This window comes from Amphibalanus amphitrite, unplaced genomic scaffold, assembly GCF_019059575.1.
Source record: "Amphibalanus amphitrite isolate SeventyFive unplaced genomic scaffold, NRLGWU_Aamphi_draft 000045F_arrow, whole genome shotgun sequence".
Taxonomy (NCBI): Eukaryota; Metazoa; Arthropoda; class Thecostraca; order Balanomorpha; family Balanidae; genus Amphibalanus; species Amphibalanus amphitrite.
In genome coordinates, this window is record NW_024881541.1 from 1,104,737 (window position 1) to 1,117,912 (window position 13,176).

General features: G+C 48.5%; 1 protein-coding gene across 2 annotated transcripts in view; it reads left to right on the plus strand.

Moving 5' to 3' along the window:
- LOC122377483 (protein ROP-like) overlaps window positions 1-13,176 on the plus strand; it is a 93,494-nt gene that overhangs the window by 54,178 nt on the left and 26,140 nt on the right. For both annotated transcript variants that reach the window (XR_006255877.1, XM_043357540.1), the window contains exon 3: window positions 11,842-12,066. Coding sequence is in view for 1 of the 2 variants with exons in the window: in XM_043357540.1 (XP_043213475.1) it covers window positions 11,842-12,066 (225 nt within the window). In the remaining variant the exon portion in view is untranslated. The remainder of the gene's footprint in view (window positions 1-11,841; window positions 12,067-13,176) is intronic.

The following is a 13,176-nucleotide window of genomic DNA, read 5'->3' on the forward strand; positions in this document are numbered from 1 at the left end:
CACGCTCTTCAAACCCTTATAACTCAAGAACCGCATACCTTCATCCTAGGGGGGTTCGGTCCCGGAGGGGTGCAAGCTGCACGTGCCAGAGGCAAAAAACGTTTTTCACGGAAAACGCTCTAAAACCGTCATCTATTGAGCTAGCACCATGAAACTTGGCACACTGATAGAACTCGAGAAGCGCTACAAGATGCTGAAAGAATGAGCGCTTTAGCATAAACGTAGCACGTGATATGACCAAAAAACTATTTACAAATAGAAAGGTCGCGGGTTCGAATCTCACTCATTCCAAACATTTTCGCCTCCGATTCTGGTCCAAGGCAACACGGTAGTGATGCCGGCATCTAGTACTAAAATATGCGCAAGGGTTGCCCCATCAGCTTTGCAAATTCTCATCACGATCCGCCGCGTCGTTCGGAAGCTATCGCGAGAAAACGTCACGGGTCGCATCGACCCGCTGGTCTGCGAGGGTTGATACATATGTTTTACAATGATACTGTTGCAAATATCCGCCGCGAAAGGTGCTGCAGGATTTTCTCTCGCGACGGACGCATAATTTATTAATTGTAAATCGACGCGACGGAAAAAAGGGGGATTTTTGGGGAAGCGAAAAACCAGCTACGTACTAGTTTATGTGTGGTTATCTTGCTGCTATGAGTCTTCGATGTGAAAGCAATAAATGCTAACCTGTTTTTTGTAACAATTGGTGTCAGAAGTGGGATAAAAAAATAACGTAAGTCTGGGAGCTTTAAATTTAAAAACCACCGATAGACAAAAGTAGGTCAGTAGCGTAAAGTAACGTAGTAGCTGATCATTCCCAGTAACTGACTTAACTAAGTGACTAAGAAACGATGTCTACAAGTGCAGAAAATGTCAGCTCTAGAACCCGATCGAAGAGTCGACGTCGAACCAACAAGTTCAATGATGCCCAAAACTCGGGAAATGCAGTGGTGGTCAATGTTCAGATGGCGGAACAACCGAGTAACGGCGAAGAGGAGACGTCATTAGACGACCTGGATCACTGGAGTGACGCTAGTGGTGAAATTGAAGCAGCTGCCATCGAAGGAAACGGAGAAGGAGACCTCATGAACGACTTGTCTGGAGAAACACCGGACGGGACACCGTCTGCGGCGGAGAGTCAGCAGACGCAGGACATGCTGCAGACGATAGTCGGATTTATCGCACCGCTCGGCGAGAAAATGGATTTGGTTCGGCAGGAGGTATCGGACATGAAAACAGCCATTAGGAGGGAGTTCCAAAAGGAGATAGAGAAGATGCAGGATCAAATCAAGACTGTGAACGAAAGAATGGATGAATTCGATCGGCTTTTACATGACCAACCAGCGCAGACTCGTAGAACTGGCGACTCAACAGCTCTCTCCGTTGGAGCGCCACCGTTCGTACCTATGGAAACACCTGCACCGGTATCGGCTCATGAGCAAGTGAGGTACCCGCAGAAAGTACCCAGGTACGACGGTACTGCCGTCTGGGAAGCATATCTGGCCCAGTTTAACATCTTGGCACAGGGGAACAACTGGTCTAACGAGGAAAAGGCCTTCTTCTTGAGCACCAGTCTGGATGGGAAAGCGTTAACGGTGCTGGCGAACATGGCAGAACCGGATAGAGTGAGCTTCACTAAGCTTGTGGCTGCTCTGGAGGACCGTTTCGGTGCCCGCCATCAGCAGCAGCAGAGTAGAATGCTCCTCAGCACGAAGAAGAGGGACGCTGAGCCACTACAAGAGTTTGTGGAGAGTCTGAAGCGTCGTGTTATGTTGGCCTACCCATACGCCAGCAGCGAGATACAAGACGCCCTGGCACTACACCACCTCACCACAGCAGTAGATGCACCAGTGCGAGCGGAAATCCTCAGGCAGAAGCCTAAAACGTTGCAGGAGGCGCTGGAGATCGTGGCAACTGAGGAGGCCATCAGAAGTTGCTGCGGCGGCGCCAACAGGACAGCTGCAAACGTACCAGTCCGCGCCATTCGAGAAGACACAACAGTTCTCCCAGAACCAGATACAACAGGAGCTTCCGAGCCAGGCGTTAGCCAGCTTGCAGGTGTAGTAAGTGAAGTAAAGGGAGTCCTGCAACTACTAAGGCAGCATCTTCCTCAAAACGACAGTCGATGTGGTGCTAAGCCATACAGATTCAGCGGATCCTGTTGGTACTGCCAGAAGCAGGGACACATGAAGCGAGACTGCCGTAAATGGCAGTCGGACACGCAAAAGGGAGCACGCCCCGGCCAGTCGGAGCAGGAACACGCGGAAAACTAGTGCAAGCCGAGTTCGGTGGGCGGAGCTCGGCTTCCATTAACGACAAAGCCTTTACTCTGCATTCTGTCAATGGTAGCGAAGATGGATTATTCGTTGACGGGAGAATCGATGGGATACCCGTGCACCTGCTTATTGACAGTGGCGCAGCGGTGTCTGTGATAAGTCCTGAAATTTGTTCAAAGATCACCAGAGCCACAGGTAAAAGCGTGAACCCCACGGAGTGGCAAGTGAGGTCCGCATCTGGTGATAAGCTGACCGTGCAGGGTCAGTTGCAAGTGAAACTGGCGGCTGCGCAGGATGAATGGCCACTCACAGCGCTTGTCGTGAACGTCAAGGAAGACGGAATCCTAGGAATGGATTTTTTGGGCGAGGCCACGATTGACTGTAAGAGGAGGACATTGAGACTGGAAGATAAAACGGTACCACTCATCGGGAAAACAGCTGCTGACTCCCATAAAATCTGCTACAAACTTTATCTTGATGAAGGGCTGGAGCTACCTAAACACAGTGAGACGTTCGTGACTGCAAAAATCAATTGTGGTGTGAAAATGTCGGGACCAGTGCTGGTAGAACAAAGCACTTCCAAAGAGAAATTCATCATTGAAGACGCTGTGGCAGATCTAACCAGCGATGGAAAAGTGACCATAAAACTACTCAACTTGCAGGACCTGCCGCTGAAGTTGAAGAGGGGAGCACACGTGGGACAGTGTGAAAAGGTCGCTGATCCCGTGGTTGCAATAAACCTGCTGAAGACGACCAAGAACGGACAGAAGAGACTTCAAAATCACTTGAAAGAACTGATGGACAGAAGTACCGAATTCCTAGTGGAGAGCGAGACAGAGAAGGTGCACAAAGTGCTGCTGAAGTTCCAGCACATCTTCTCGGCCGGACCAAGCGATCTGGGCAGGACTCAGATTGTAAACCACAAAATCGACACCGGCGACGCACGTCCTGTGCGTATCCCTCCTCGGAGAATTCCATTGGCAAAGCAGACAGACGCAGCCCAATGCGTGGAAGAAATGCAAAAGCAGCGAATCATCGTGCCGTCAAACAGTCCGTGGTCAGCCCCCATAATCTTAGTCAAGAAAAAAGATAACACCACCCGTTTCTGCGTAGACTACAGAGGGCTAAATGAGGTGACCAAGAAGGATTCGTTTCCACTTCCAAGGATCGACACTGTGCTGGACTCGTTGGCTGGCTCCTCCTGGTTCAGCACTCTGGACTTGAAGAGTGGCTACTGGCAGGTCAGCATGGATCCCAAAGACCAGGAGAAGACGGCATTTTCGGCGCTCGATCAACTCTGGGAGTTCTCTGTGATGCCGTTTGGACTTTGCAATAGTCCGGCTACCTTCTCCAGACTGATGGAGCAGGTGCTGCGAGGGGTGCCCCCAACCGCCTGTCTCAAGTACCTGGACGACCTCATCGTTCACGGAAGCACATTTGAAGAGATGGTGAAGAATCTGGAGCAGGTGTTCAGGAAGTTGGAGAGTGCTGGGCTGAAGCTGAACCCTAAAAAGTGTAACTTGTTCCAGCGACAAGTCAGCTATCTCGGTCACACTGTGAGCGCAAAGGGCGTATCCACGGATCCAGCTAAGATCGAGGTGGTCACCCAATGGCCTCAGCCTCAGAACAAAAAAGAAGTACGAAGCTTTTTAGGGCTGTGCTCTTACTACCGAAGATTCGTGCCAGCATTCGCAGATATTGCGGGCCCCCTGCACGAGCTGACAGAGGAGCGCTGTGCCTTCGTCTGGTCGCTGGAATGTCAACAGGCCTTTGATGAGCTGAAGACCCGGCTCACCACTGCACCCATCCTGGCCCTACCGAACAATGAAGAGGATTTCATACTGGATACAGATGCCAGCGATGTCGGCGTCGGTGCAGTCCTGTCCCAGGTGACAGGCGGACAGGAGAGAGTCGTGGCTTACTACAGCCAGGCGCTCAGCAAGGCTGAGAAGAACTACTGCGTCACAAGACGAGAACTACTGGCAGTGGTAAAGGCCATAGGCCATTTTCACCATTATCTCTATGGACGGAAGTTCCTCGTGAGAGTAGACCATTCGGCGCTTCAATGGCTCATGAAATTTAAGAGCCCTGAAGGACAGATAGCCAGATGGATACAGATACTTCAGGAATACGAATTCCAGATCATCCACCGAGCAGGCCAGAAACACGGAAACGCCGATGCGATGTCGAGAAGGCCGTGTTCCGAAGACTGTAAACACTGCACTCGAGCCGAGAAGAGCCAGCCGTCGGATTCCGGCGTGGCTAAAAAGGAGCACCAACTAAGAAGAACGACACTGCGTCCAGACGGAAGCCAATCGACTCGCTCCCTGCATGAATTGAAAACACAACAGGAACGGGATCCAGCACTAAAAGTAATCATCGCCATAATGAAAGCAAGATCGGAACGTCCCGACTGGAAAGAGTTGGCGCCACAAAGTCTAGAAGTTAAAGGCTATTGGAGGCTGTGGAACTCTTTAGAAATGGAAGATGGTGTGCTATACTACAGGTGGGAGTCAGCAACCGGCAGCGACCCTGTCCTGCTCCGAGTTCTTCCCGAGGCGATGAGACGCGACGCGTGGGAACAGCTGCACGTGGACCATGGAGGCGGCCATATGGGGACACAGAAGACGATGAGCAAGCTCAGAGCGCGGTTCTTTTGGGTTGGACAGCGCCTGGATGTGAAAAAGTGGTGCGAGTCCTGTCACATCTGTCAGGCCAAGAAAGGTCCCTCCGTGAAGAGAAGAGCGCCAATGAAACAGTACAATGTTGGCTATCCAGGTGAAAGGGTAGCGATAGATGTATTGGGTCCTCTACCAGAATCTAGTGCAGGCAATCGATATCTACTAGTACTAATGGACTATTTCACCAAGTGGCCAGAGGCTTATGCTCTGCCCAATCAGGAGGCAACTACTGTGGCAACTGCGATGCTGCAAGGCTTTGTATCACGTTTTGGAATTCCCCATGAGCTGCATTCCGACCAGGGACGTAATTTTGAATCTGCCGTGTTCAAAGGAATGTGTGACATGCTCGGGGTAACAAAAACCAGAACAACTGCACTTCACCCCCAGTCAGATGGGATGGTGGAACGATACAACAGAACCATAGGGAATCAGCTGGCAATGTACACCGAGGAAAATCCATCTGAGTGGGACCAGCACGTGCCATTGCTGTTGATGGCGTACCGGTCCGCCATGCACGAAGCAACTGGGGAAACACCGGCCAAACTGATGCTGGGGAGAGAGCTGACCCTCCCAATCGACTTCTTTTATGGACTGCCTCAAAGTCAAGGAAAAAAGCAGTCTGTTCCAGAGTACCTACGAACGCTGGAACAAACAATTCAGAAGGTGCACGAATTTGCCCGGCGTAACATTGAGAATCTGAGCAACAGGGCGAAGGCGCGGTATGACCTGCGAGCGTCAAACCAGCAGTATGACCCCGGGGATCTTGTCTGGCTGTACAACCCCCAGCGCAAGAAAGGGATCAGTCCGAAGCTCACCTGTCCATGGAAAGGACCGTACGTGATTACCAGCCGCATTAACGATGTTGTGTATCGGGTGCAAGAGGGAGGCGGTGGCAAGCAGCTTGTTGTACATATGGACCGGTTAAAGCCATACCACGCGCCACGTTAGAGCTTTCTCCGGGACGGTTAGAAAGCTAAGAAGGGGGCAATGTTGCAAATATCCGCCGCGAAAGGTGCTGCAGGATTTTCTCTCGCGACGGACGCATAATTTATTAATTGTAAATCGACGCGACGGAAAAAGGGGGATTTTTGGGGAAGCGAAAAACCAGCTACGTACTAGTTTATGTGTGGTTATCTTGCTGCTATGAGTCTTCGATGTGAAAGCAATAAATGCTAACCTGTTTTTTGTAACAATACAATGAACGACTCTTGACTTTTGACTATGTCTTGTTTATCTTATTTCCATTTGAATTTAACCGTTTTCACTTCAAGTGGCTTTGACTAATGTTTTTTTTTTTTAGTTTCGTTTACAATAAGACAATACAAATTATTAATATTTGACTTTTTTCTTTTGACTTTCTACATATTTGATTTTTGACTTGTTTCCATTTGACTTTAAAATTAATTTGACCTTTTGCGGTTTTGACTTTTTGCTTTTGGCTTATGGTTTTTGACTTCTAGGAATTTTGACATTGATCATTTGACTTTTTGTCTTATGGTTTTTAGATATATGACTTTTTACTTTGACTTTTTCTTATTTGACTTTTTCCATTTGATTTTTATCATTTTGACTTTTTGCCATTTGACTTTTTGCTTTGACTTTTTGCGTTTTTGACTTTTCGCCATTTTGACTTTTTGCCATTTGACTTTTTTGCTTTTGACTTTTTTCGTTTTTGACTTTTCGCCATTTTGACTTTTTGCCATTTGACTTTTTGCTTTTGACTTTTGGCGTTTTTGACTTTTCGCCATTTTAACTTTTTGCCATTTGACTTTTTGCTTTTGACTTTTTGCGTTTTTGACTTTTCGCCATTTTGACTTTTTGCCATTTGACTTTTTGCGTTTTTGACTTTTCGGCATTTTGACTTTTTGCCATTTGACTTTTTTGCTTTTGACTTTTATCCGTTTTGACTTTTATCCATTTGACTTTTTTCCGTTTGACTTTTATCCATTTTGACTTTTTGCATTTGACTTTTTGTCTTTTGACATTTTGTCTTTTGACTTTTTGTCCTGGAATCCTTTTTGTGGCCACTATCGAAATTTTGTTTATTCGCCTCGCCGCGCCACTTTCGTAGTTAGGCACTTCCGCTTAGCTGGCTTTCTGCTGTTTTCAATAAATTGATTTAATAAGGGATGGTCAGTAAAATCAATTTTGTTTTTTTTTCATAAATATTTTTTTAAGATTTAAATTAAACATGATTGTTTTATAAATTCTCGTAAAAAATCAGTGTTGACATGAAATTGTAATTTGTAAGACACTTGATAAATTACGGCAACTACGCAAGTGTGCTTAGTTACGGAGGTGTAAACAATTCCAGTTTTGGTTTTGTGAAACGGCTTCATTTGCGCTCCGTGGTTTGAAAGGGTGTGAATTACGGAAAGTTGTAAGTTACGGCAGAGCTTTATGAAACGAGGCCCTGGGGGTGTTGACCTGACCGTGACCTGAGGTCAACACCCTAAGTTGAACCTGACCCAAACAAAAAGTATATCATTCGACGCGCCTGAGCGAGGCGAATACGATGCTGCCAAAATCGTGGCTCTGCGGCCGTTTTTTGCGAAGTTATTCACCTAAAACTGAACCGTACCTTGGGGCACTTGACCTGACTTCAGAGGTCACCGGTTGACCTAGGACTTTAAAATCGGGTACCAATCTCTGCGTCTCGTAACGGCGCACACGCTCGTTTTTTTCCGCGACGCGCTAGCTCCACCAGGGGCGAAACGGCGAGGGGGGGTCGTACCCGCCCCCCCCCCCTCGGCCGGCGCGTATGTAGAAAACAAATAGGTCCGGCGAGGGTTAAAACTCAAGAATCAATACAGTTTTTGGCATGTTATTGATCATCAATTTTTTACTATCATATCTTCACTCATGCCAACCATCCAAACGATTAACAAACTGTCTACCTTTCTTCCTTTCCGAGATGATATGGCGTGGACAAATACGACCCCCTTCCTCCCACCACCATGGCGAAGTTGGCTGAGAGACCCACACGAGCGTGGGTTAAAGAGGCTCATGGGTGAATGAAATGATGCATCATTATGTGCACTCAGATAGGTATGAGTATATCGCCACTCATCTCACAGTCTCTACTACCATGAACATCATTGTCATATCTTCATGTGCTTTGATGATGCTTTGATGATGTCATTGATTTACTGCTGAACTTCATCTTAAATATACAATACATATTGTTAAATCAACCAACAAGCTGCATTAACCTTCCAGGCGGTGGGGGGGGCATTTTTTTGCCCCCCCCCCCCTTTAGTTTTTTCGATATATCTCGAGAACCGCTGCGCCGATCGTCACCAAACTTTCAGTACCCTCCCGGAAGTAGCTAGCGCACATGCTGACCAAAATTTTTTTTCCAAAGGCTATGATAGGTTGGCCGCTAATGACGTCAGAGTGACGTCATTTTTTGCCATTTTCGACCCAAAAAAAGGTTTTGCGGGAAGAGCTGTCAGGCCTACAGCTTTAGAGATACAGAAAAATGATTTTGACATAAAAGGTGTAGAATCAAGAGGGCTACAAAACTGCTATTTCGGTTTTTCGAATTTTTTGGATTTTGACCCCCAAAAATCAAGAAATAGATTTTTTGAAAATAATAGCCGAAAAATCCAAAAAGTTTTTTTGAATTTAGAAAAAACCGGAATTAGACTCCCCGTGACGAGCTGCATCGAATCGATACCCATTTTATGCAAAAATATCAACTTTTAAATTTGACCTTTTTTGACCTGACCTTGACCTGACCTCCACCCCAGAAAGTGACCTAAACCGTACCTGATGGTCTTATAACCAATACCATTGAGTTGGAAATGAAAAACTGGCCATAAAACATGCATCGCACAGCCTTAGTAAAGTCGGGTTCATGTGGTGACCCTTGGTGACCTTTGGTGACCTGACCTGTTACCTGACCTGGTATGATAGCAACATATGTACTAGACAACTGACGCCTTATCGCTGATTTTCGACAAAATGCGTTTTACTCGGTGTTATAGCACTTTCCCTAGAAGTCCCGTGAACGGTGAAACATTTTATCTTTGACCTGACCTGTGACGTCATCGGTGACCCCGAGGTCAATGAAATTTGTTTTCCTTCAACAAATTTGACAGGGCTGTGGAACGCCGTTTGAATTTTCCGGATCCGTCCAGTAGTTTCGGAGATACGAGGGGGGGGGCAAAAAATGCCCCCCCCCCACCGCGCGGAAGGTGGCTGGTAGGCCCACCGCCTGCCGGGTTAATCGAATTCGCAATCATGAAGAGAAACGTCATGAGACCTGTAAAACTACATGATAGTAAAGCCGAATGCGATCAAGAAATGATGAGTTTGAGCGCAGTGGCAAAGCCGTTCTCGAGATGTGAAAGTGGCCCCGCTCGTGTGCACGTGCAAACTGGACCCAAACGGACTTGAGCACAGCACCCTCCTAAACGGTTGCTACCGGTGTACCAAATTGAGCGCAATCTCACCAACCGTTCTCGAGATGTGGAAGCGGCCCCTGCGCGTGCGCACGTGCAAGCTGGACCCAAACTGACTTGTGCACGGCACCCAGCCAAACGGTCCCTAACGGTGTACCAAATTTGAACATAATCTGCCCAGCCACTCTCGAGATGTGGAAGCGAGCCCTGAACGTGCGCACGTGCAAACTGGACCCAAACTGACTTGTGCACGGTACCCAGCTAAACGATCCCTAACGGTGTACCACATTTGAGCGCAATCTGCCCGGCTGTTCTCGAGATGTGAAAGCGACCCCTGCACGTGCGCACGTGCAGCAGCACCCCAACCGTGACACATGGAAATGCATAGGTAATCCTTTGCATGTCCACCGACATGCCAAGTTTCAGCTCAACCAACCCAGTCGTAAAGTTATTGTAGATCGAACAAATTTGTCACCACTTATCTGGCACGTGGCACGTGCCGTGTCCCTCGCCCTATGACTTTGTGCTATGCTCAGGTGATTTAGCTTGGACGCTTCTACATTGTAGATGTGGTCTTGTTCCGTTCCGTCGTGCTATTTACGAGAACGAAGTGGATAAACTTTCGCCTTTTCCCCATAGACAAAGGATTGTGTCATTAGTTCGTGCCCTTACACGTACGATGGCGCTAGTGTCGCTCAGCGGGAACGGCTTCCAGGCGCTGATTAAGCCGGTGTAGTCTGTATATACTTATAGGTAAATGTGCTAGGTTAGGTTAGGTCAGGTTAGGTTATGTTTGTTATGGCTTATTACGGAGCGAGCGGAGCGAGCGTAGTCTTGCCTTAGATTAACGGAAATTTCTGAGTATGAGCGGCCGGCCGGCCGGCCGTGCGGACGCTTTTGCGAGGCTTATATCTCAGCAACCACTTGACCGATTTACACGCGGTAATTTTTGTAGGGTAGCTTCATTCCTTCTACCAAGTATTGGACTATTCCCGATGCATGTGGGTGACCCCTTATGCACGTGCCACGTGCAAAACGAAGAGGTGTCAGTTTTGTAATTGTTGCAATATCTCGGTAACTACTTGGCCGATTGCGCTGAAAGTTGGCATGTAGGTAGGCACCCACTAGGCACTGCATATCCATGTGCCAGAGTTGGGGTGCTGCTGCACGTGCGCACGTGCAGGGGTCGTTTCCAGATCTCGAGAACGGCTGGACCGATGGCGCTCAAATTTGGTACACGGTTAGGGACCAGTTAGAAGGGTGCCGTGCACAAGTCAGTTGGGACCCATTTTGCACGTGCGCACGTGCAGGGTACCGCTCCCAGATCTCGAGAACGGCTGGGCCGATTGTTCTCAAATTTGGCACATCGCTAGAAACCGGTCAGTAGGGTGCCGTGCACAAGTCAGTTGGAGGTACCCCCTCGAAATTTCGCATGTGCAGACTCACCCCCTCGCTCGCTCCGTTAGTCGCCCCAAAAGGCGCTATACTGGTTTATATCTCTATCTTTAGATTAGAAAGAAGCATTTCTATACTCAAGGTCTGAAAGGTCTTCCAGCATATCACAAGTTTTAGGTCCTGACCCCTGGGTTTCCATGGTCTCACGACATATTCAAATGCTAGATCCTGGGTTTCAAAGGTCTCATGGCATATGAAATGTTGATATCCTGGGATTCCAAGGTCTCACGGCCTATGCAAATGTTGAGGTCCTGGGATTTCAAGGTCTCGCAGCATGTGACAATTTTGAGATCCTGAGTTTCCAGGTCTCACGACAAAAAATGGCAATGCAAGGTCCAGGATCCATCAAGGTCCCAGACCTTGGACTCTGCGGATCCTGGATCTCGGACCTTTTTGGGACCTTGGCACAAGTCTGCTAGAAGAAGAAGTTGTTGCTTAGTGATATCATTTGCTTTAAGAAGGCTGAACGTTTTGAAAATGGGATCCGAGTGAGCAAGTTTAGGCTGATTGTCAATAATTCTGATGATACGTTTCTGAAGGATTTCAATTTTGTTTAGGTACGTTGGAAAAGTAAAGCCCCATACGACAGTGCGGTAGTTTATGTAGGGCAATACCAAGGAGTTGTAGAGCAAAAGAAGTAATTTTCTGTCTGATAAGTGCTTGATTCTGTTTATAATTCCTATGTTGCGGCTTATGGCTAAGGTAAGATAGTTGATATGGGCAGACCACTTTCATTTTGCATCAATTTATACCCCCAAGTACTTTACTGTGTCTTCCCTTTCGTACTTTGCTGTCAAAAACATATCAAATAGAACGACAGTCAATCAAACCAATGTCAACAGTCAAACGACAGTGTTTAAAGGTATCTTGGCCATAGGTTGAGAATTGCGCCGAGTTGTGGGTGCTCGGGCGCATCAAATCCGCCGCGGCCCTAGCGGTCCGTCTGTGGTGGCCCGCGTGCTGACCCGTGCCGTGTCAGTGTCGTGACACCCGCTGACCGCCGTTGCGTGCCGGTGCCTGCAGGCGCGCTCTCAGCTGCTGATCCTGGACCGCGGCTTCGACGCCGTGTCGCCGCTGCTGCACGAGCTCACCCTGCAGGCCATGGCCTACGACCTGCTGCCCATCGAGAACGACGTCTACAAGTACGAGGCCAGCAAGGGCGACGGCCTGAAGGAGGTGCTGCTGGACGACAATGACGACCTGTGGGTGGAGCTGCGCCACCAGCACATCGCCGTCGTCTCACAGCAGGTCACAGCGGGTCTCAGCGGGGTCCTAGCGGGCACAGCAATATAAATGGCACCATAGTGTTCCTGAGCTCAAACTGCATCTGATAGGCACATTTTTTTGCCCGTTTTGCTCGCTAAAACACGTGCTTATTCGAAAACCATACCTACTTGAAGCCAGAGTCCTTTTGAAAAAAAACGAACTAGATTATAGCTTTAACCCGCGCCCGGCTGGGGGTCCTGGATTTCCACGCCCTGCGGGGGGGGGGGGTGTTTGAACACCACCACCCCCCTCCACTTGTAACTCGGCTCCTGGGCCACGTAGCGATACGCGGAAAGCGGTGTTCGAAAGAGCGTCAAAAATAATGACGAAATCACTTCGGTCAATTTTTTGGTCAGGTCAAAGGTCAGGTCACCAGAGGTCATTGAAGGCAAAATTTCGCCGATTTCCAGGTCGAATGTCGAAAATTTCCAAGAAGCCAACGCATAACTCGGGAACCAATAGAGCTACAGCGCCGCGGAAAAGCGCATTCGATAGCCCTATTAACGCCCTTTCTGAGTAATTCTCTCAGATTTGACCTAACGTCAACGGTTTTGCCTGCAGGGGGCAAAAACTGCAAAAATAGCCGATTTTTTCGGAAACAGTTTTTCTGCAATAACTTTTGACCCAAGCCCTGTACGAGCTTACTTTTACCGGCATCGTGTTCCTCTCGTCAAGACGCATCGAATGAACAATAACTTGGCCTTGAAAGGTCAACTTGAAAATTTGACCTCAGGTCAAGGTCATGACCTGACCGGAAAGGGTCATGTTGCATATCCAGGGGCCCGGGAACGATTTTCAAGTTGGGGGGCGAGCCTAAAATACCTGACATGATGCATATGAAACAGTGGCGTAGCTAGGGGTCTAAGGGGACACATACCCCCGTACCCCCCCCCCCATCGGGTTCAAAGGGACTCTCGGGTCCGACGGGCTCTGCGGCGCCAGTTGACCGCTGAGGGTTAACGATGGCCATATTTCGACTCAGAAGGGCTCCATGGGGCTCGTTAGAGCACCTCATGGGCCTTAAATAGGCACACTGAGATCTCCATAAGGGCCCCACGCCGGCTTCTGAGGGCCTCTTGCGGCTTTTAAGGG